The sequence below is a fragment of the Macaca fascicularis genome, chromosome 3 (genome assembly GCF_037993035.2).
Source record: "Macaca fascicularis isolate 582-1 chromosome 3, T2T-MFA8v1.1".
In the NCBI taxonomy this organism is placed as follows: domain Eukaryota; kingdom Metazoa; phylum Chordata; class Mammalia; order Primates; family Cercopithecidae; genus Macaca; species Macaca fascicularis.
Genome location: NC_088377.1, coordinates 124,685,444 through 124,710,697, shown reverse-complemented (window position 1 = coordinate 124,710,697; position 25,254 = coordinate 124,685,444). Strand labels below are relative to the sequence as shown.

The following is a 25,254-nucleotide window of genomic DNA, read 5'->3' as shown; positions in this document are numbered from 1 at the left end:
CCAGGGTCCAGGGAGGGTGGCGACCTCCTAGGCAAGCAGTGTGGGCAAGATGCTAGGGGGAGTGCAAGTGTAGTCTACTCACATCTCAGTCTCAACAGCAGCCTGTGGCAGAGCAGTAGGGACCCTCCCAGGGGGTGCATGGGAGTACCCAGCTTCTCCGTCTGTCTCCTAGAATCAGTGCAGCAGCAGCAGCAGCCATGTCTGTAGATCCCTAGTATCTACACTCTCAGAATGGTGCCCAGCTGAGGCTGCTCTTGGCTTGGAGGCATGTGGGGTTCCCTTTCTGGAGCAATGTCTCTGAGCAATCGTTAGGCACCTCTGTGTGTCAGGCCTGAGGCCCTAGTGGGTTGAGGGATTCTCTTGCAGCCAAGATTGTAAAAACCCATTTCAGAGCCTTGAGGGTTTCCCCGCACCCGGGAGCCTCTCCTGGCTCTCAGCCCCCTGCCAGCAAGCTGTACCAAACCCTCTTCTTACTTACTTCTGGTGCTTCCCATGTCTTCCGTGAATTCTCTCCTCGATTATCTGTTTGAAGTGTGAGTATCTGCTTACTATTCTGGTTCCTCTCCATGGAGGGCACATGTACTCCTTGTATCTAGTCAGTCTCCTTGATCCCTCTCCCCTCCCATTATCTATTATGCTCACTCTATGTTATGTTTTTTTAATTTATATTTTTGCATATCTGTTTAGAGGCCTATTTATTTACCTGTTTATATTTGTATGTATCTATTTACATGTTGAGTGATTTTGACAGTTTGGGGCTTTGTGTTTTGGGGCAGTTGGATTTGGTGGTGTCACTCCACGTGTCATCATCTTCCAGGACACCCTCTGAGGTCTGCTCCAGATTTGACCCATCTTACATGAACACACTAAGTATGACCAGTATAAAATTTGTTTTCATTATGTTCCCACCAATGGGAATCTACTGTACATAATTATGTCTTGTTATAATTAAGAAAATATGGAATAGAAGTAGATTGATTGTCCTGGAAGAGCTGTCCAGGAAAACTTGAAAGTTGCTTTCTTTTTCTTTAATGATAATAAGCACCAGCAGCAGTTAAGTAATAAGGAAGTATAAGTAAGCAATATCAAATGCTCTTTAAAAATTAGTCTTTGCAGCATCTACATAATTGATGAGTTGAATTGTGAAGCTTTGGTAGCCTTCACAATTCCAAAATTGGAAGTTTCCATTTTGTTCTGGATGATTCAATACCTTTGTTCAATCTTTCCTCAATGTAAAAGATTGTCTTAAAAGAGATAAAAAAGGATTGTAGGGCAGCCTGGGGTTTGGGGAATGTAGAAGCAAAATGAAAGAGCAGCTGAGCTTTTTCCACTGGTGAGGACAGAAGTGTGTTCAGGCTGCTTGTGTGTTTCCAACTTCAGGGACTTTGTAATATCACTCTCTTTCCTTTTCAGTGCTTCTCCAGTTCGCCCTCCATCCAAGACACCGCTGCAGATGTTAATGAACGAGTGGACAACAAAAAAATGAAGTATAAGTATTCATCAGACATTACCAAATACATACATTATTGAAATAAAAAGCTTGAGAAACTGTATTAGGAAATGGATTTGGAGTCTAGGGACCTCTGATTAGGAGTACAATACATTTGGATTCTCTCTCTTTTAAAACAGATTCACCATGTATTCCTAAGTGTGACCCATCTTCCCTAGCCACTAAACATATTGCTGATGTCTTATTAAAGGGAACTCTGTAGCTTCTTCTTCCCTGTAGCTCAGGTAGACAGGCTCAGGTTTGAAGTTCTGCATAGAGCCAGTATAGCTGTTAGTGGCAAAATGACCCTCAGAGTAAACAAAGAAACATGACCAGTCACCCCCAGAGGGGATTACTTGTCTAAACCAAGTACTGGGAGAAGTAAGCCAGTAAGTGTGAAGTCAGCCTCACCAGGGAGCATGGGATGGAGCCTTTTCCATAACTTAGGCTAGACATTCTGCTATGTGTTATGCCTATTGATGTTTCCTTATCTTTATGAGAAAAGGAAACATGCCAGCCTTCTAGTAAAGGCCTTTGGATTAAATTCTCTGAAGGAAACTGGCCTCACCTAATAAACTCACCAGAACATAAAAGGACATGGAAAAAAATAATAAAACTAATGTGCTAATCAGTTCAATAAATGCTTGAAGCTGGCCTTAAATCAAATAAAAGACAGGAAAGGATGCCTTATTTCAGAGCTTTGAGACACAGAGTGATGAGAAAAATTTCTCTTGTATTTGAATCATTGAGGGGAAAATACTAGTCGACTCAGGAGAAGTCAAGAAACATCAGTGGCAGTTTCTAAATAGTAGTATTACTTTCCTTTCTATCTTCTGCTAAAGTTAATGGAAGCTCTCATATGGCAAGGGGCTTGGCACCTTTGCCTTCTTTCTTATTAGCTGCATGATCAATGTGAAGCCTGACTCCTGAGTATTGGCAATTCTCCCCTCTATTCCTCCAGTTCATTGCATCAGCCTTGGAAAAATTAGAAAGTAGGTGAAGGTTTTCTTTGTTAAACACCTATTAGCCTCAAATCCCCTTTGACCATCTGATCGGTGGAAAAGCCATGTAGATCAAGAAATCAATTAATACCGCTGTGCTAGTCATGTAATGCACCTGTCTAGAAACGTGGCATTTTCAAAGTAAGCAGGGAAAACTTACATAAATACAGACATTTCAAAAGGTGAAATTCCAGCCACAGTGAGCTCTGCATGGAATACGAATGCTTTGGGGTCAGTCCAGTCTTGACATCTGTGATGGTTAATTTTATTTCAATTCATCTGAGTCACAGGGTGCCAGGTATTTGTCTAAACATTATTTCCAGGTATGTCTATGAGGGTGTTTCTGGATAGAATTAGCATTTGAATTGCTGGATTCAGTAAAGCAGACTGACCTCCCCAATGTGAGTAGGCATCATCAATCCACTGAGGGCCTGAACGAACAAAAAGCAAAGGAAGGGAAACATTTTCTCTTCTTTGTCTACCTGCTTGAGTTGGATCATCAGTCTTCCCCTGCCTTGGGACTAGGATTTATACCATCAACTTCTCTGGTTTTCAAGCCTTCAGATTCATCCTGGAACTTTAACATTGACTTTCCTGCTTCTCAGGCTTTCTGATTCAGGCTAAACCACACCACCAGCTTTCATGGGTTTCCAACTGTAGAGAGCAGATTGTAGGACATCACCTTCATAATTGCATGATTGCATGAGCCAATTCCTTATAATAATGAATTGAATCATCTTCTTTTTCTTCTATCTATATATTTAAATTACATTAATTTATATATTAAATATTAAATATATAAATTAATTATAAATAAAATAAATAAAATAAAAATATATTTAAATATATAAATTTATTAAATATATAAATTTGTATAGATACATATAACATATATTTATATGTATATATTGTATATGTTACTTATAAATATATTTATATATAAGTATATACTTGTTTATATAAATATATTATTTTATACAAAATATGTACTTGTTTATAATATATATTTGTATATACTTCTTTATATAAATATATATGAATTCATGTTACTTTTGCTAGATATGATCATTTTATTGTCTATATATAGAAGACTATCCTGATTTTGTTGGTGATGCATACTCAATCATTGAAAGGTTGTACTTGTTCCTAGGGCTGCTGTAATAAATCACTACAAACTTGGTGGCTTAAAAATAACAGAAATTTATTATCTCAAACTTCTAGAAACTAGAATTTTGACTGAAATGATGTTGGCAGGACTGTGCTCCTTCTGATGGCTCTAGGGGAGAATCTATCTTTGCTTTTTCCAGCTTGTGTTAGCTCCTGGCATTCCTTGGCTCACAGCTGCCAAGGAACTTGTATGTCAAATGTCCCTCTGGCTTTCTCTTACAAGGATGCTTATCCCTGGATGTAGGTCTGACTGGGATAAGCCAGGATGATCTCCTCATCTAAAGATTCTTAAGTTAATTACTTTTGCAAAGACCCCTTTTCCAAATAAGGTAATATACCATATTTTAACATATAAGGTAATATTCATAGGTTCTGGAGATTAGGGCATGGCTATACGTTTTTGGAACCACCATTCTATCTACTAAAGCGGTGACATATAAGAAGATCTAAAATTTACTTTTATGTGACTCAGTAAAAATAAATATGGATGAAATAAATAAGACGAAAAGTTAATGGTTGCTAAATCTAGGTGGTAGACATATGGGAGTACATTGTATTAGTCTAAAATTTCTTGCTTAGGGTTTTCATAATAAGCCAAGTTTAAGTTCCCCATTTTGTCAAGAGAGTCTCATTTAGGGAGCTATTTTAGTGTAGTGGGTCAAGTGGGTCAGAGCATGGGCTCTGGGGACAGAATGCCTGAGTTTGCATCCCGCCAGGTTTGACTTTGAATAGCTGTGGGATCTGAGGTCAGTTACTTAGTTTTTTCTTCTACAAAATGGGGATAAAAATAGTAATACTAAATTCAGACAATTGTTATGAGAATGAAATGAAATAATGCTTGTTAAGTGCTTGGCACATTGAAAGGACCTGATAAATATTAGCCACATTAGTAATTATGCTGAGTCTTTCAGGATGTCCCCTTCCAACATTCCACTATTAGCTAGGAGAGACACTCTTAGAAAGGGGGCACAGGGGATTCCCAGTTTATGCATGTGTTTGGGACATGTGTTGGGACTCCCAACACATGCATAAAGGAAGGGATGTAAGGTGTAAGGCATTTACACAGGTCACATGGACACAGGACAAACCTGGGGCTGCAACTGGGGAGATAGGGAGATTCTAAAAGCAAGGAGAAATCCTTGTAGACTTTTAGCCAATCTTCTACTAGCTATTGCTAAGCCCATTTCTTAGCCATAATGCTGACAGAATTAATGCAAATTCTAAAAATACCTATTATATCTAGAAAGCTATTTCAATGCTAAATGACTGACTCAACCTAAATGAAAATATTATTTATCAGGACTCTATGCTTCTTGAAGAACAACTCCCCCTGCTCATGAAGAGGTTGCTGCTTTTGGAGTGTTAGAGGAGGCTCAGGTGTGATTTTGCCATTAGGGAATCCCATTGTTTCAACAGGGAGCTGAGCCAGCCTGCTCAGGTGAGTACTGTGGTTACTGCCTCCTTCTCCTCCCACACCTCAGGGTGTCAGCGCATCTACAAGCAATTCACACTTTATATATAGGGTGTTGTTTCATTTTTAGATTAAGTGCATGAAGGCTTTCACTTGCCTCACATCTCACTTAGCATCATATTTTCCCTCAACCTGTTGCAGTCACCAAACATGTGCAAGACCAGGAACAAAATAAATGAAAGAACTACAACAAAAACGTAAAAATAAAGTTAGCAAGAGCAAAAGGGATGAAATGACATCCCTGCAGGGACATGTGGCTTCCTGAAAAGTCCAGATGCTTTTTTGAAACAAATCTTTGGAATTACTCCCTAGGGTTGTCACTGATCCCCACTATGTGAATTAAAATCGTAAGCAAAATAACAAGTCTCAAAGTTTAGAATCTAAGCTACAAGGCTGAAACCCCTTGCGGAAGCAGTGCTACTAAAACTTTAATGTAACAAAGTCATCTGCATATATGATAAATCTGAGATCAGTTTTTCTCACAAGCTTCCAAGTTATAACAATGCTGCTGAACCACAGACCATACTTTGATTTGCAGGAGTGTAGAACAGCAGTTCTTAAATTTGGCTACCTTTTGGGTTTACATGTGGCGTGCCAAATAAGACTGACGCCACAGAGGTCCTTATTTGCCTTTAAGTGTGACCTGGTCATCATAATTTTTTTAACTTTTAATGGGTATATAATATGTGTATATATTTATGGAGTGCATGAGATGTTTTGATATAGGCAAAAAATGTGTAATAATCACATGATGTAAAATGGAGGACCCATCCCCTCAAGCATTTATCCTTTGTGTTACAGATAATCCAGTTATACACTTTCGGTTATTTTAAAATGTGTGATTAAATTATTTTTGCCTATAGTCACCTTGTTATGGTATCAAATACTAGGTCTTACTCATTCTTTTTTTTAATTGTTTTTGTACACATTAACCATTCCACCACCCCTTCCAACCCCCCATTAACCTTTTCAGCGTCTGGTAACCATCCTTCTACTCTATATGTCCATAAGTGCAATTGCTTTGATTTTTAGATCCCACAAATAGATGAGAATATGAAAAGTTTGTCTTTTTGTGCTTGTTTTATTTCACTTAACATAATGACCTCCAGTTCCATCTATGTTGTTGCAAATGACAGAATCTCATTCTTTTTATGGTTGAGTAGTATTACATTGTATGTGAGTACTACATTTTCTTTATTGATTCATCTGTTAATGAACACTTAATTTGCTTTTGCCATATATGGCTTTTATTATGTTGAGGTATATTCCTTCTGTATCCAGTTTTTTGAATATTTTTATTATGAAGGGATGTTGAAATGATCATATGGGTTTTTAAATCCTTTATTCTGTTGATATGATGTATCACATTGATTGATTTGCATATGTTGAACCATCCTTGAATACTAGGGATAAATTCCACTCAGTCATGATGAATGATCTTTCCAATGTTTTGTTGAATTTGATTTGCTAGTATTTTGTTGAGGGTTTTTGCATCAATATTCATCAGAGATATTGGCCTGTAGTTAGTTTTATTTATTTATTTATTTTTATGATACTTTAAGTTCTAGGGTACATGTGCACAACATGCAGGTTTGTTACATATGTATACTTGTGCCATGTTGGTGTGCTGCACCCACCATCTCGTCAGTACCCATCAACTCATCATTTACATCAGGTATAACTCCCAATGCCATCCCTCCCCACCCCATAATAGGCCCTGGTGTGTGATGTTCCCCTTCCAGAGTCCAAGTGATCTCATTGTTCAATTCCCACCTATGAATGAGAACATGTGGTGTTTGGTTTTCTTTTCTTGCGATAGTTTGCTGAGAATGATGGTTTCCAGCTGCATCCATGTCCCTACAAAGGACATGAACTCATCCTTTTTTATGGCTGCATAGTATTCCATGGTGTATATGTGCCACATTTTCTTAATCCAGTCTGTCACTGATGGACATTTGGGTTGATTCCAAGTCTTTGCTATTGTGAATAGTGCCGCAATAAACATACATGTGCATGTGTCTTTATAGCAGCATGATTTATAATCCTTTGGGTACATACCCAGTAATGAGATGGCTGGGTCATATGGTATTTCTACTTCTAGATCCTTGAGGAATCGCCATACTGTTTTCCACAATGTTTGAACCAGTTTACAATCCCACCAACAGTGCAAAAGTGTTCCTATTTCTCCACATCCTCTCCAGCCCCTGTTGTTTCCTGACTTTTTAATGATTGCCATTCTAACTGGTGTGAGATGCTGTCTCATTGTGGTTTTGATTTGCATTTCTCTGATGGCCAATGATGATGAGCATTTTTTCATGTGCCTGTTGGCTGTATGCATGTCTTCTTTTGAGAAATATCTGTTCATATCCTTTGCCCACTTTTTGATGAAGTTGTTTGTTTTTTTCTCATAAATTTGTTTGAGTTCTTTGTAGGTTCTGGATATTAGCCCTTTGTTAGTTTTCTTTTATTGATGTATCTCTCTGATTTTGGTATCAGAGCAATACTGACCTCATAGAATGAGTTTGGAAGTATTCCCTTCCCTTCTATTTTTCATAATAATTTGAGTAGAATTGGTATTAGTTCTTCTTTAAATGTTTGATAGAATTCAACAGTGAAGCCATTAGATCCTGGGCTTTTCTTTACTGAGAGACTTTTTATTATGCCTTTGAATTCATTACTTGTTATTGGTCTGTTCCAGTTTTGGATTTCTTCATGGTTCAATCTTCGTAAGTTTTATGCATCTAGGAATTTAACCATTTCTTCTAGGTTTTCAACTTTATTGTCCTCTTAAAATGTTATATCCTCTTGCTAAATTGACCCCTTTATCATTATACTGTGACCTTCTTTGTCTCTTCCTATAGTTTTTGTCTTGAAATCTATTTTGTCTGATATAACTATTCTTACTCTTTTTTTTGTTTCCATTTGCATGGAATATCTTTTTTCTTCCCTTTATTTTCAGTCTATGTGTGTCTTTATAGTTGTCTTTATTTGTGTTTCTTGTAGGTGACAGATCAATGAATCTTTTCATTGGGTACATTTAGTCTATTTACATTCGATGTAATTATTGATTAAAAAAAAGTACTTACTCCTGCCATTTTGTTATTTGTTTTCTAGTTGTTTTGTGGTCTTCTCTTCCTTTTTAATTTTCCTCCTGTCTTTCTTTCAGTGAAAGTTTTTTCCTCCGGTGATATAATTTAGTTTCTTGCTTTTTATTTTTTTGTAGCCATCGTATGTTACCATGTATGTTACCATGAGGCTTGCAAATAGTATTTTATAACCCATTATTTTAAACTGATGACAACTTAATACTGATTGCATAAACAAGCAAAGAGAAAACAAATAAAAGCTTTACACTTTAACTTTATCCTCCCACTTTTTAACTGTTTGTTGTTTCTATGTATATCTTATTATACTGCGCATGTCTTAAAAAGTTCTAGTTATTTTTTTCAATTGGTTCATCTTTTCATCTTTCTACTTAAGATATGAGTAGTTTACACACCATAATTACAGTGTTACAATATTCTTTGTTTTTCTTTGTGCTTACTATTACCAGTGAGTTTTGTAGCTTCAGATGATTTTATATTGCTCATTAATGTTCTTTTCTTTCTGACTGAAGTACTCCCTTTAGCATTTATGGTAGGATAGGTCTGGTGTTGATGAAATCGCTACACTTTTGTTTGTCTGGGGAAGTCTTTAGTTTTCCTTCATGTTTGGAGAATATTTTCACCAGATACGCTAATCTAGGTTAATTTTCTTTTTCTTTGAGCACTTAAATATGTCATGCCACTCTCTTCTGGCCTGTAAAGTTTGCATTGAAAAGTCTGCTGCCAGACATATGGGAGCTCCATTGTATGTTGTCTGTTTCTTTTCTCTTGCTGCTGTTAGGGTCCTTTCTTTATCCTTGATCTTTGGGAGTTTTATTATTAAATGCCTTGAGGCAGTCCTTTGGGTTAAATCTGCTTGGTGTTCTATAACCTTCTTATATTTGATATGGGTATCTTTCTCTAGGTTTGGGAAGTTCTCTGTTATTATCCCTTTGAATAAACTTTCTACCCCTATCTTTTTCTCTACCTTCTCTTTAAGACGAACAACTCTTAGATTTGCCCTTTTGCGGCTATTTTCTAGATCCCGTAGGTGTGCTTCATTGCTTTTTTATTCTTTTGTTGTTGTTGTTTCCTCTAACTTTGTATTTTCAAATACCCTGTCTTCAAGCTCACTGATTCTTCTACTTGATCAATTAAAAGACTCTTATGAATTTTTCAGTATGCCAATTGCGTTTTTCAGATCCAGAATTTCTTCTTTATTCTTTTTAGTTGTTTCAATCTCTATTAAATTTGTCTGATAGAATTCTGAATTCGTTCTTTGTGTTATCTTGATTTTTCTTTGAGTCTCCTCAAAACAGCTATTTTGAATTCTCTGTCTGAAAGGTCACATATCCGTTTCTCCAAGATTGGTCCCTGGTGCCTTATTTAGTTCATTTGGTGAGGTCATGCTTTCCTGGATAGTCATGACACCTGTAGATATTTGTCTGTGTTTGGGCATTGAAGTCAGGTATTCATTGTAGTCTTCTCAGTCTGGGCTTGTTTGTACCCATCCTCCTTGGGAAGGCTTTCCATATATTCAGAAGGACTAGGGAGTTGTGATCTAAGCTGTATGTGCTTCAGGGGCCACCCCATGCCCAATAATGCAGTGGTTCCTCCAGACTCATAGAGGTACTGCCTTGATGGTCTTGGATAAGATTTAGAAGAATTCTGTGGATTGCTAGATTGAGACTCTTGTTCTCTTTCCTTACTTTCTCCCAAACAGAGCCTCTCTTTCTGTTCTGAGCCACCTGGAGCTGGCAGTGGAGTGACCCAAGCACCCTTGTGGCCACCACCACTAGCACTGTGCTGGGTCAGACTTGAAGTCAGCACAGCATTGGGTGTTGCCCAAGGCTTACTATAACCACTCCTTGGCTGCAGCTTATGTTCGCTTAAGGCCCTAGGGCTCTACACTTAGCAGGTGGTAAAGCCAGCCAGGCCTGTGTTCTTCCTTTCAGGGTGGTGAGTTCCTCCACTCCCCATGCAGGTCCAGAAGTGCCATCTGGGAGTTAAGAACTAAAAAAAAAACCTTAGAATTCTACATGATATTCTAATGTGCTGCAGCTGAGCTGGCCCTCAAGCCACAAGGCACAGTCCTTCCCACTCTTCCCACTCCTTTCCAAACAGAGAGGAGCCTCACCCTGTGACCACCACTACCATAGGCTCATGAGGAGTACTGCCAGACTACCTCTGATGTTCCTTGAGGGTCTAACAGCTCTTCAGTTAGCTTGTGGTGAATGCTGCCTGGTTTGGGATTCAATTTTCAGGGGAATGGGCTCCCCTCTGGCTGAGGGCAGGTCCAGAAATGCCATCCAAGAGCCAATCCTGGAATTGGGGACCCTGAGAATCCTCTTGGTGCTCTATCCCCTGTAGCCAAGGTGGCACCTAAGGTGCAAGACAAAGTCGCGCTTACTTTTCCCTCCTCTTTTTTTCATGTGGAAGGCATCTTGCCACCTAACCACCAGAGCAGGGAATAGGCTGAGTCTCACCTGAAGGCAGCAAGTCTCAGGCTCACCCAGGGCCTTCACCGATACCTGGGTAGTGCTGCTGGTTATTCAGGGCCCAAGGACTCTTTAGTTAGGACATAACGAATCCTGCCAGGACTAGGTCCTTCCTTTCAAGGCAGTGGGCTCTCTTCTGGTCTCCAGTATGTATAGAAATGTTGTCCAGGAGCTAGAGCTTGGAAAGTGGACCTCATGATTCTGACTGATGTCCTATCCTGCTGTGGCTGAGCTTATCTAGGATGCAAAACAGTTTTCCCCATTATTCCATCTCCTCTCAAGTGGAGGGAAAGGGTCTCTTTTGGAGTCACAAGCTGTGCAGCCTGGGGTTAGGGGAAGGGTGATGCCAGGACTCCCTTAGCTTCCCCTGACTAATGTGTCATTAGTCACGTGCCCTGCTTAGCCCACTGTCACTGTCTTTGGGCCCATTTCAGCACTAGGGCTTGCCTAGGAGTTGTAGTCCTGGTGGCCTAGATTGCCACTGTAGCCCATGGTGGCAAGGCTTGTAGGAACTCAAGTTTAGACTGCTGGGGGTCAATGATTCCCCTCTGTTTAGGGCTGAATTAAATACTCCCTCCATGGGTGAGCACCCGCTAAGTTTCATCTAGTTTTTTTCTTTTATAATAGCACAGCACTGAGCTCAATGCCTCATAATTGCTGCACTCTCCCTCTGCCCAGTGCACAGAAAAGCTCTCTTCACCATGCCACTGCTGCCTCAGGATGAGGGAGGGGTGGTGTTGGTGATTCAAGACTGTTTTACCTACCTCTTCAGTGCCTCTTTCAGTGATATAAAGTTAAAACCAGAACGTAAGACCTAAAACCATAAAAACTCTAGAAGAAAACCTGGGCAATAACTTTCAGGGCATAGGCATGGGCAAAGACTCCATGACTAAAACACCAAAAGCAATGAAACAAAAGCCAAAATTGGCAAACGGGATCTAATTAAACTAAAGAGCTCCTGTACAGCAAAAGAAACTATCAACAGAATGAGCAGGCAACCTACAGAATGGGAGACAATTTTTGCAATGTATTCATCTGACAAAGGGCTAACATCCAGAATCTACAAAGAACTTAAACAAATATACAAGAAAAAACAAACAACTCAATCAAAAGTGGGCAAATGATATGAACAGACACTTCTCAAAAGAAGACATTTATACAGCCAACAAATGTATGAAAGAATGCTCATCATCACTGGTCATTAGAGAAATGCAAATCAAAACCACAAGGAAATACCATCTCACGCCAGTTAAAATGGTGATCATTAAAAAGTCAGGAAACATCAGATGCTGGAGAGGATGTGGATAAATAGGAACGCTTTTACACTGTTGGTGGGAGTGTAAATTAGTTCAACCATTGTGGATGACAGTGTGGCAATTCTTCAAGGATCTATAACCAGAAATACCATTTGACCCAGCAATCCCATTACTGAGTATATTCCCAAAGGATTGCAAATCATTCTACTATAAAGACACATGCACACATATGTTTATTGCAGCACTGTTCTCAATAGCAAAGACTTGGAACCAACACAAATACCCATCAGTGATAGCCTGGATAAAGAAAATGTGGAACATATACACCATGGAATACTATGCAGCCTTAACAAAGAATGAGTTCATGTCCTTTGCAGGGACATGGATGAAGCTGGAAACCATCATTCTCAGCAAACTAACACAAGAACAGACAACCAAACACTGCATGTTCTCACTCATAAGTGGGAGTTGAACAATGAGCACACATGGACACAGAGAGGGGAACATCACACATTGGGGCCTGTCAGGGGTTGGGGGGACTAGAGGAGGGATAGCATTAAGAGAAATACCTAATGTAGATGACAGTTTGATGGGTGCAGCAAACCACCATGGCACGTGTATACCTATGTAAAAAACCTGCACGTTCTGCACATGTATCCCAGAACTTAAAGTATAATAATAATTTTTTAAAAACAGGTACCGTGAGTGATCACCTGATTTTTTGTCGTTATGAAGGTGCTTTTTTTTTGCAGACAGTTGTTAGATTAGTGTGTTTGCAGGGGTTGGGGGACAATCAGTGGGGCCTTCTATTCTGCCATCTTGCTCTGCCCTTTACCAATCCTGTACCTTGAATTTTTAAATGCACCTTGATATTTCTAATTGCCCCTTAATTTCTAAGCAAAGTTTGACAATAGCTGGTGTAGAGATTTTTTATTTTCTTGAATTCTTGGAGGGCCAGACGCAAAGTGCTTGGTTCAACACTGAGTGACTCTACTGGCTGAATGTTGCTTTTCAATAATAAAATTGCCTCGTACCCACTCCTGGTAGTTCAGATTTAATTAGTTTAGGGAAGGATCTAAATATCAGAATATTTCAAACCTCAGCTAATTCTCATATGCATCCAGGTTAGGACTCATTATTTAAGATATTGCAACAAGGAATTGAAAAAAAACTTTAATTGTCATAGGAAAAATAGACATAGCTAACAGGGAGAAAATATGATGGTTCACAGTACATATATGTAGAGTAGCAACTGCTTGCTTTGGTATTTTGTAACAACAAATCTAATGCTTTGGTAGATGATGGTAGGCGGTGAAATAGCATTAAACATGGGGTTGGATTACCACATCCACATTTAAATCTCCTTTTAATCTACTTATTTGCAGAGTATAAAAATAGCACAATGTTTTTAACATATTGGATACACAGTCAACATTTAATGTCCTATCAGATAAAGGCAATATTATAACATTCCTGGATGATTTCCATACTGAAATAATAAAAATATGGCAACAATGAGAATGTATTATAATATAAAGCATTATATATTGTGCAATCAGAAACAACCATATGGCACTTTTAAACTAGGAGAGAAGGCTATGTCATTCTTAATATAGTAATCTATCTAAAACCAGCATTCAACAACATAATTAATAGGGAGACTCGAGGCATTTATATAAAAGTCATTATGAGGCAAGGATACTTATCATTATTGAATATTTTTATGGTACTTCTACTGAATGCAACCAGACTAGGGAGGAAAAGGAGTAAAGGGTTTAACTCTTGGGAAGGGAAAAAAATGATTGTTATTTGCAGATGATATAATAGACTACCTAGAAAAGTAAAGAAAATTAGTTGAAGATCTGCTAAAACCAATGAAAAAGTCCACTATGAAGATTACATAGAAAATAAATATGGACAAGTATTAGTTTTCCTGTATATCAGGAGGTGCAAACTCAAATGTCTTTAAAGGCCCGGTAGGTAACCTAAATGCATGACTTCTCCTTGTGTGGACAATAGGCTGTTCACAATAGCAAGAAAAATATAAACTAGCTGACTTAACAAGAAACACACAGAGTCTTTATGCTGAGCCTATGAAAATTGAACTATACAGTATAAATAGTATGTTTTTATATAAATAAATAAATATATAAATAAAGAAATATATAGTATGTTTTTGGATCACTTGGAGAACAAACAGGCGATACTAGTTAGGAATGTTTAGAATAATGAGTGTAAGAAGGGAGAACTTTGGCTATCCCTATCAAATATTAAAACGTATGTGATAACTATGGCAATTGAGATGGAGTCTTCTATTTCTGTTTTATTTGTTTACTTGTTCGATGAAAGAATAGGTAGATCATTAGAACAGAAAAGAAAAAACAAAAGCATAGGCAAGTGTAAATAAAGTTCTAGCCTATGTCACATTCATTCATTTATTTAAAAATAATGCTCTAAGTACCATTCTAGTCACTGAGGATACAACAGTGAATACGGTAGACAAGAGTCTGTTTCTCTTTGTATTCTGATCGGAGAGGCAGACAATGCTCTTTTTCTCTCTGTCATATACATACATATATATTATACACAAGATACGTACACTATCTATATAATAAATAAAAATAAAGATAATTCAGGTAGGGTGGCATAATTTTGACTTGAGGAGGTGACATTAAATCTGATAAGTGAATGGCTAGAAGAAGTGAGCCATGCAAATGCAGGGGAAAGAATCTTTCAAAGAAAGTATCAGGCTTGGTGTAGTCGAGAAACAGAAAGAAGGCCAATATGGGTGGAGCACAGTAGGAAAGGGGGCAAGCATATGTGAGGTTGACAGAAGTTAGATCTTGCAGGACCTTGTACCCAAGATAAAGAAGTTGGACTTTATTTTTTAAGTATAATAAAGAAATATTGGAAGGTTTTAAAGCAGAAGAGTGACAGTCTGACTTGTCATTCATAAAGATCACTCTGGTTTCTATTTGTAGAATGAACTATAAACAGCCAGTATGGAAATGGCCAACCCAGACAGGAGCCTATCAGAGTAGTCTGGGAAAGATGAAAGTGACCAGGATAAAGTAGGGATAGTGAAGTTGGAAAGAAGTGAATTAATTTGGGATATGTTTTGGAGGAAAAGTCAAAAAGATTGAATTGGGACACTGAAGAAAAGAAAGGAATCAAGGGTAATTCCTGTTATGGTCTAAAAGAACTGAGTGCATGATACTAAGAAGACTGGAGAAAGACCAGGATGGGGGTGGGTGTGGGGAATCAAAAGTTTCAAATATAGTAAGTTTTAGATGTCTATCAGAGGTTTTGAGGAAGTAACAAGCAGGCAGTAACCTACAGAAATCTGGTGTCCTGATAAGTTAGGCTCAAGATATCCAGGTTGGGCAATAATCGATGATTATATTTAAAGCCAAGGCACAAATGAGCATGTTAGGGAAGCAAAAGAGTCCTAAAAAGATGCCCAGACACTGGCATTTGGAGGATACACAGAAGAGGAGCAAGGCAGCAAGGGAAACAGGAAAAAGATAGCTGAGGAGGCTGGAGAAAAACCAGACAGGCATTGAAGCAGACAGAAGGATGTAGTTCAGGGAAGGGGTAGTCAACTGTGCTAAATCCTGTGGAGACTTCAAGCAATATACAAACAAAATAGAGAGCATTGCCTAGCTTGAAAAGAGCAATCTTGGTGAAGCTGGTGGGTATGCGATACCTTTTAGAATGAGAGGCAAGGAGGTGGAGATAACTACTTTTGACAACCTTTTTAGTATCACTGAAGTGACATTTCAACCAATATTGCTATACAAAAACAATTACTTCAATTTGTTAAAATCAGTTCAAATCAGCAGGGAGAATGATCACTTTATAAATGACCTTGGTATAATTTATTATTTGTTGGAAAAATTAAATCATTTGATTAAAATTTTAGGAAAAAATAAAGTAATACTTCAAAAAGAGAGCAAGTCTGTCTCTAACTGGTGGTATAATGGGTGTTTTCATTTTGTAGTTATGCATTTTTCTAATTTTTCCATAATATACTCTTGTTTTATTAAAAGAATCGATGTCTTTTTTAAGAAAACCAAACAATTTTAGCAAGCCTCTGGGTTCAGAACCAAATTAAATCAATTCAGTGCAACAGACTGTTGGCATTGCATCAGGTTCCTACCATCTAGAAAGGTGTGCAATATAAGAATGTCAAGGAGTATATATAACACAAGGTGAAGCAAGGTGAGTGTTGCAATCAGAGCACAAGGCACCTATGAGAAGTCAAAAGAAGGGCTTATAACTCCTGGTTCCTGGTCAGAGTTTCAGAGTAAAACTCTGAAAAAAAAAAAAAAGAAAAGAACTTGACAAAGGGAAAGTCATGGTGACTGGGTCATCATGAGCAACGTTACTAGAGTGGTAAGGCAGAATCTGTACCTTGTTAAGTCACTCTGTGGGAGAAATCCACAGGACATGGTGAGCAACCCACGGTTACCACCAAGAACTCTTCAGTGAAGTTAGAAATGGAGAAAAACCCAAGAAACTCCCTTTCCTTTTCCCTCAGGAAGGCCTACTCATCAATTAGATAAAGAATAGCTAAGTAACATGTATAACCAGGATCTCTAAAGTGTGTGTGTCTGCATGTGTGTGTCTCAATCACCACAGGAAATTATAATCAGCTGTTCACAGCCCTGAATTCTTTCTGGGTCTTGTGTCCAGTGCTCAAGTAACTTGTCTGAGTCCAATTAGGGAAGGGTTAGCTCTGATTAAGTTTAAAGAAATGTGGTTAGTGAAAGAAGCCACAAAATGAAGACTTCAGAACTGGGATTGGGTGGAGACAACACTCCTCTCTGTTTTACATGGTGTCTGTTATTGCTGTGGGTTTTGGAGATTCACTGGATTGGTCTGTTACTCATGGTAAAGTCCACTTGGTATAGCATGTTGCAAAGATGAGAAGGATCTGAATTTCTGCATCTGACTCAGTGGAAGATGGAGATACCGCCTTAAAATTGAGGCAAGTATTCTCTGAGTGGAAGGAGGAACAAAAGGAAAAAGAACGTATGATTCAGAATTCTACTTGTGTCTGACTCAGAAACAGAGAGTTTAAGGCTATTGTTAGCCACTGTCCCTGGTTCCCCACATAGTCCCTAGGCTAGTGGTGCTGAGGAAGTGATCTGTTGTAGAGAGGGTATGTATGACTGTGTTGCTTCTATCAGGAAGCCATGAAGTCGCCAGGGTATACTTAGACCCAGAAAAAGATTTTTAAATGTCAGTGGCATTACTCACACGTCTCTTCTGACTCTCAGTGTGTTCTTCACCCTCACACAGAGATTGACACGTTTCCCATATCCCTGGTCAAAAATAGAATGCGCTTCTCGTTTCAGCTCTGAAGCACTCAAATGGTGTGTTCCAAGCTTTTGCAGTCTTCTTCAATTCATAACCTGAAGCCAATACAAGCAAGGTGTCTGGGTGCTTTTAATATGTGTATGTACTTACAACTTTCATTATATAAATTGTTTTCTCTTGAGATGCTTCTCATTGCTGGAAAGTCATGCTTTTCTGTTTATATTTCTCTTTAAACTTCATTTTTATGCCAACAGATGATGTGCTTGATTCTATTTTCCATTTAATGTTAGGATATTGGACTCTTGGCAAAGTATAATGAGGGGCCCACTTCACTCTCAGTTTAAATGCTAAGATAATGTGCTTCTGCATAAGATGAAAGAGACACCTATCCAATGGCTGCCCTTTAGTCCGATTGTTCTGCTGCCTGTGAATCAGTTGGGTATGGACAGATGGCCTCTGTTTGAACCAAGCACTCCCCTTCACTAGCTGTCATCTTCTTCCCTCTTATCACCCTGGCTAATTCTTATTCTGATTCCTGATATGCACCTTGGGCTGCCTCTGTTTGTTGAACTTACTCAGAATTTTTTCACTGACTCAACAGCCTTCCTCTTCTCTGTCCACCCTCACCTTCCCTGAGCTTCCAAGGAGAATGGCGAGCTCATTTGTGTACTTCTAGAGCAACCCTGTCACAGAGCTAATGGCTACCAATGAACAACAAGTTAGCAGATGCTGCCTGCACTTGATGGCTGGATTTGGTCAAGCCATTGTTTGCTAATTTTAAATAATCTTACATGGTATTGTTTTTAGACTCAGTTATTGATGAGTCTTTCTTCGCGTCGTTCTTCCATTCTACCAGTTTCAAGATGATTTGTGATGAAGACTTTTCTCAGCTCCTTTCAGAGAAGACCAAAGTTAAGAATTCAAACTTAATTGGTACTTTCCTTCATAGCTTCCACACTTGCTCTGCTCTGTCATTTTCATATGGTGCCACAAATTCCCTCCCGCCTTCTGGGGCACAAAACAATCTCTTATTGTTGGAGAAACTCAAAGGATACTCTATGAATGTCTATTTGGGATTTCTAATTCTTACTTTACATTTGATCTACCATATTTTGGGCAATCTTTGCTTTTTAAACAATATGTATTTTTTAAATTACAAAATAAATGCATTTACAATAAACTCAGAAAATACAGAAAAGGTCGAGTGAAGGGACATAGAATCACTTATAATCTCCCCATTTATTATTAACTTTGACATATCTTTCTAATATATTTTCTATATAGTAATTTAATTAAAATATGATTTTATACACTATATCTCCTTTTCACTCAGCAATCCATTATTAATATTTCCCCATAGTAATAAATATTCTTTATAATATTAAGAATTACATAACCTTCTCTCCTAGTGTAAGCACTTTCTTTTTAATTCAGGAGTGGATTCTGAATGTTATCACATCTCTTTTTCATTACTATTGAGATATATGCTCTGGTTTCTTCCAGTAATCTATTGTCATAAAAAACAATATCACTAGTGGTAATAGTGTCTTATCACTAGTGGTAGGAGTGTCACTCTATAGCCAGACTTCCTGGATTCAAGCCTTCCTCTGCCCTTACAAATTGTGTGACTTTGAACAACTTATTTAATCTCCTAACACTTTAACTTTCTCATCTGTAAACGAGGCACAATAATGGGACCCATATAATTTATTCTTGTGAGAATTGAATGAATATATGAGCAGATCTTAGGATACCACCTGACACAAAACCAAAACAATGTGTTTGTAATTGCTTCTCAATCCGGAAAGTAACTTCACTTTGTCACGTGCTCTTAATATACTACTGAGTTTTCTCATCTTTATTTAGAACTGGGAATGATCTCCAGTTTTTTCATTATTCAACTTTGTTCACATTTGGCATCAAAATATACGGTCTTTTAAAAATGAAGTTAAATTTTTCATTTTATTCCCTATGCTTTTGAACAATAAAAAAGAACAAGAGAAGAACAAAGTCAGAGGACAAACACTAGCCAGCTTCAAGACTTCCTGTAAAGATATAGTAATCAAGACAATGTGGTATTGGCAAAAGAAGAGACAAAGAGATCAATGAAACAGAATAGACTACCCAGAAATATGCCTGAATAAATATAGTCACCTGATATTTGACAAAGAAGCAAATGCAAATACAGTGCAGAAAAGATCATCTTTTTAGCACATGATGCTGAAACAACAGGACATCCAAATGCAGTGAACCTAGACACAAACCTTACACCCTTCACAAAACTTGACTTCAATGGATCACAGGCCTAAATGTAAAATGTAAAAGTATAAGTCCCCTAGAAACAACACAGGAGTAACTCTAGATGACTTTGGGTTTGGTAACGACTTTTTAGATACAGCACCAAAGGCATGATCCATGAAAGAAATAACTGATAAGCTGAACTTCATTAAAATAACAAAAAAAAAATTCTGCTCTGCAAAACACTGTCAAGAGGATGCAAAGGCAAGCCACAGACTGGGAGAAAATATTTGCAAAAGACATGTTTGATAAAAGACTGTTATCCTACAAGGCACCTATTCAACAATAAGAAAACAAACAACCTGATTTGAAAATGGGCAAAAGACCTCAACAGACATCTCACCAAAGAAGATATACAGTAGGAAATAAGCATATGAAAAGATATTCCATACATATATCATCAAAGAAATGCAAATTAAAACAGCAGTACAACACTGCTACACACTTATTATAATGGCCAAAATCCAGAACACTGACAATATTAAATGCTGGTGAGGATGTGGAACAACAGGAATTATCATTCACTGCTGTAATGAATACAAATGCAAAATGGAACAGCCACTTTGGAAGGCAGCTTGGTGGATTCTTACAAAACTAAACATACTCTTACCATGGGATCCAGAAATTATATGCCTTGGTATTTACTCAGAGGAAATGAAAACTTATGTCCACACAAAAGCTTGCACACACATGTTTATTGCAGGCCTATTCATAATTTTGCAAATATTTGGAAACAGCTAAGACATCCTTCCGTAGATGAATGAAAAATAAACTCTGGCACATAAAGACAATTGACTATTTTCCAGTGGCAAAAAGAAATGAGCTACCAAGCCATGAAAAGACAAGGAGAAAACTTAGGTGCATATTACCAGGTGAAGGAAGCTAATCTTAAAAGGCCACATACTGTATGATTCCAACTATAAGACATTCTGGAAAGGCCAAAGCTATGGAGACAGTGAAAACATTAGTGGTTGGCAGTGGGTCTGGGGAGGCGGAGATGAATAGGTGGAGAACAGAGGATTTTTAGGGCAGTGAAAATACTCTGTAAGATACTATAATGGCGGACACATGTCATTATACATCTATCCAAACTCGCGGAATGTAGGGCACCAAGAGTGAACCCAAATGGAAACTATGAGCTTTGGGTGATGATGTGTTACTGGAAGTTCATTAGCTGTAACAAATGTACCGCTCTGTGGGGTATGCTACAAATGAGGGAGGCTATGCATGTGTCAGGGGAGGAGGAAGACAAACCCCTACCATGGGGTTTCTCTGTGTGTTCATTTCAATTTTGCTGCTAACCTAAAACTGCTCTAAAAAACACGTTTTTGCTTTTTTTTTTTTTTACAAAAAACTTAGATTCTATCTCACACTTGAAGGTTTGAGAAGACTCACTGAGAACTTCTAAGATCACCATTTCTTAGCAGTAAACTTTTTAAAATATTACTTTTTTTCTATAGTTATCAAGTGTTCTACTTCTTAAGAAGTTATTTTTGATAACATACCTCCTAAAAATGTTTCAATTTTTTCAAGATTTTTAGGTAGTATTTTTTCTTTCCTTAACAATAAATCCACTTTATATCAGACACTATATATCCTTTCCTATTCATAGTTTTAGCTGTATTTATTCTCCTTTTCTTTGAGAAGACTAGCTAGAGATTTATTTATTAGTTTTTTTCTTCAAACCATTTTCAGGCTTATTTTAATCCTACCATATTTCTGTTTTCTGATATAATTATTTTTGCTTTAATATTTGTGTATGCTTTTCTTAGAGTTGCTTTGTTTTACTTAACTTCCTGAGTTTAGTGCTTATTTAAATTATTTTAATTCTCTGTTCTTTAGTAATGAAAGCATGGAAATCTAGGAGTTTTCCCTGAGCACAAGAGTATACCCTTCTTTACATCTGTGTTCTCCAGTTTTTATAGAAGATACATTTTGTTTTAAATTCAACATGTACATATGCAAAAACATTGTATAGTTTTCTTCTTGTCTAGTTAAAATGCAGATTGTCTCTTTAAACAAACAAACAATCAAAGAATTTAGCATGCCTCCTACCCCACTTCTAGCCATACCTGTTTTGGTAACATAATTTGGAGATTTAGGCAGACTATTGTCTTTAATGTTTAAGTTTTACATTACACATTTCCTATTTTCAGTAGTCCCCATCAAGCCTATTATAAGAAAACTTCCCTATTCTTGTGCTTTTAATTTTTTAATGTTTATTAAGGTTTGAACAGATTTTTGAAGATTTTTTTTCCAAACAAAATTAATAGGTGGTATATTTTCTAAGCTCCTGAATACTCAGAAAAGTGCTATTTCCTTCACATGAGAAAGAAAGCCTTGATGGGAATAATAATCTAAGTTACAATAGCTTAACCTCAAAATGCTGAATTTGCACTGTCTAATATGGGTGGTATTAACCACATAGAGCTATTTAAATTTAAATTACTAAAATTAAGTAAAATGAAAATTCAGTCCACTGGTCACATTTCAAGGGTTCCATAGCTCAACATGAGTAGTGGCTACCATATTGTACAGCACACATCTAGAACGTTTTCATCACTGCAGAAAGTTTTATTGAACAGCAGCTCCTAGTCTACACATTGATCCATTGACTTGTAGAGTGCAGAGAAGAAGGTTGAAGACACCTGTTTTAAATTCCTTTATAGAATTACCAGATTTTCTACCTAGAGTTTATAGAATTTTAAATTTTCAGGTTGTAATTATGTAGATTTTAGTTTAGAATATCAGTCTGCATATGGGAAATATTCTGAGCTCAGGAAAACTTACTTCAATTATGTCTTTAAAAATTGCTTTATTTTTCTCCTGGTATGGTAGCTTCTATCTTGGTTCGAGTTTCTGTTTTCTGTTTCCCTCTTTTTTTTTTCTCATAGTTTCACCTTTGTCTCTTTTTTAAAATTCTTCAGGAAAAGTTATCAAATTAGTCCTTTGCATCTTTGAGTTTATTTCTTAAGTACCAAACTATGATTTTTTTTCTGTAATAATAGTAGAGTATTAATCCTACTAAATAATTATTTCTCATCACATTCATCTACTTGTATATCTTGTCCTGCTGTCACTTTTTTCTTTCTCTCTTTTCTCCTTATTACTTTTAACTGTTTTGTAGAAGCCATATTTTGTTTTTATTTTTATTGGAAATTCTAAACAACTTTTTGAATTTTTTCTTCAGGATTCTACAATTGGTCATTTTCAGTTATAAGCAGTCTCCATTCTTCCAAGTCCTCAGCATGACTACTTCTTGTCCCTTATTTTACATTATGTTTCTATGGGCTCTAACTTGGATTTTAAATTTAAATAAACAATTAAAAAAATAAATTTTGTTATCTTTTTTCATTTTTTAAAATTTAACTTTTATTTTAAGTTGAGAGGTACAAGTGCAGGTTTGTTATATAGGTAAACTTGTGTCATAGGAGTTTATTGTACAGATTATTTCATCACCCATGGATTAAGCCTAGTACGCATTAGTTATTTTTCCTGATACTCTCTCCTCCCACCACCTACCCTCCAATAGGCCCCAGTGTGTGTTGTTCCCACATATGTGTCCATGTGTTCTCATCATTTCACTCCAGTTTAATAGTGAGAACATGCAGTATTTGGTTTTCTGTTGCTGCTTTAGTTTGCTAAAGATGATGGCCTCCAGCTCCATCCATGTTCCTGCAAAGGGCATGATCTCATTCTTTTGTATGGCTGCAAGGTATTCCATGGTGTATACGTACCATATTTTCTTTATTTTTACTTTTTAAATTTTTTATTATACTTTAAGTTCTGGAGTATATGTGCAGAACGTGTAGTTTTGATACATAGTTATACACGTGCCATGGCGGTTTGCTACACACATTAACCTGTCACCTACATTAGGTATTTCTCCTAATGCTGTAAAGACACATGCACACGTATGTTTATTGCGGCACTATTCACAACAGCAAAGACTTGGAACCAACCCAAATGTCCATTAATGATAGACTGGCTAAAGAAAATGTGACACATATACACCATGGAATACTATGCAGCCATAAAAAAGGATGAGTTCATATCCTTTTCTGGGACATGAATGAAGCTGGAAACCATCATTCTCAGCAAACTAATACAAGAACAGAAAACTAAACACTGCATGTTCTCACTCATAAGTGGGAGTTGAACAATGAAAACACATGGACACAGGGAGGGGAACATCACTGTGTCCTGTCAAGGGGTGGGGGGCTAGGGGAGGAATAGCATTAAATTTAGTAATTGTTAAGTAAGATAAGAATAATAAAGAGGTTGTATTTGAAAATAAAGGATTTTGTTTTGCCCAATTCCTTCTCCTTATTAACTGCAAATATTTAAATCTCTATCTAGAAGCCTGAGTGGAGCCTGCCCCAAGCCCATTCCCAGCTTTTCACAATCTATGTCCTCACCATCACTTTGTAACCACTTTACCTCCAAGGATGTAACTTGCCATTAGGTGTAACCCTTTACTGGCTTGTTCTGGCTTGTTCTCTGGGGCTTTCTTTTACTGGCTTGTTCTCCGGAGTTTGCTCCTGTAAATGACATGAAAGGATGAAAGGCAGTTTAGACAAGCTCAGAAAGCCTCCAAAAGGAGCAACTGTGTGGTGGAGGTGAGAGATTCCATAATCTTTGGTTGGAGCAATTTCTGGTTCTCTGGGTTATGAGCTGTTTCATGAAGCAAAGTTTGGGAATGCCAACAATCAGAAGTTCGGATTATCCTGACCAAGTTCTATCAGCCTTGTAGATTCCAAAGAGTGCTCCCAGAGTCTGGCAATATATCTTCTGTAAGGTTTGGTTTCCTGTCTTGCTATTTTTATATATTTTTCTATCTTCATAAGCATTAAAGGGGGAAGGCGGAAGAGGCTACCTCATGACAGCCAATTGCAAGAGGTCAGGTCTCCTCCTGCTCAGGATAACTGTAAAATGTGCTGGGAATATAACATCCTGAAATAAAAAGGGACTGTTCAGAACAGCCCGGGCTCTGTTCCTATCTATTCTAGAACAGGATTTTCTGCAAAGCTTTAGCCCAGCACACCCAGTTTTCCACGAGGTATAAAACCCAGGGCAGAATGCTTTCAGGGTCCCTCAGTTGCAGTGTGCCGTGGGGCACGCACAGACAAGACTCTGTTCATCCTGGACAGCTTTCCTGAAAGTTGGGCACCAGTCCACCTTAATGCTAGGTTTCCATTATCCATGCTTCTCATCTGTGTGTAATAGATAAGAAGCTCAATTGACTTGTTTGAGTATTCTGTCTCAACAGACTCATTCAAGTAGAGTGACAGGTGCATGGTGAACCTGCTTCACACCAGTCAGATTCAATTTTTAATTAGATTCCAAGAGTTTTTATATACTATTTATCTTATATTGATGTTTTTATTATAAAATGAGCACATTTATAACATAGAAAATACATTTTAAGAAATGTAATAACTACTATTAAGCCTTTGTGGTACATATTCTTTCTGTTTTTCTTAATGCCATCTTTATACTTTTTATCATACAGATGTTTGACTATACGAGAATTGTCCCTGTGTTTAAAAATAGACAACAGGATTTAGACATTCATTCATTCAATGATCAATAAATTAATATTTAAGCATTTGTTAGTTCGTAAACTGCCAGACTGTGTTAGGTGGCAGAGATTGAGAATGGGAAGATTT

The 25,254-nt window shown here is 37.5% G+C and overlaps 1 protein-coding gene across 2 annotated transcripts in view; it reads right to left on the bottom strand.

Annotated features, from left to right (window-relative positions):
* Positions 1-1,482: 1,482 nt before the first annotated feature.
* The window catches only part of SEM1 (SEM1 26S proteasome subunit), a 90,112-nt gene continuing 66,340 nt past the window's right edge, over positions 1,483-25,254 (bottom strand). For both annotated transcript variants that reach the window (XM_065542303.1, XM_074035466.1), the window contains 3 exons: positions 17,230-17,292; positions 16,125-16,127; positions 1,483-2,464 (listed from right to left, as the gene is read on the bottom strand). In XM_065542303.1, the coding sequence (XP_065398375.1) occupies positions 17,262-17,292 (31 nt within the window). In that variant the 3' untranslated portion in view covers positions 1,483-2,464; positions 16,125-16,127; positions 17,230-17,261. The remainder of the gene's footprint in view (positions 2,465-16,124; positions 16,128-17,229; positions 17,293-25,254) is intronic.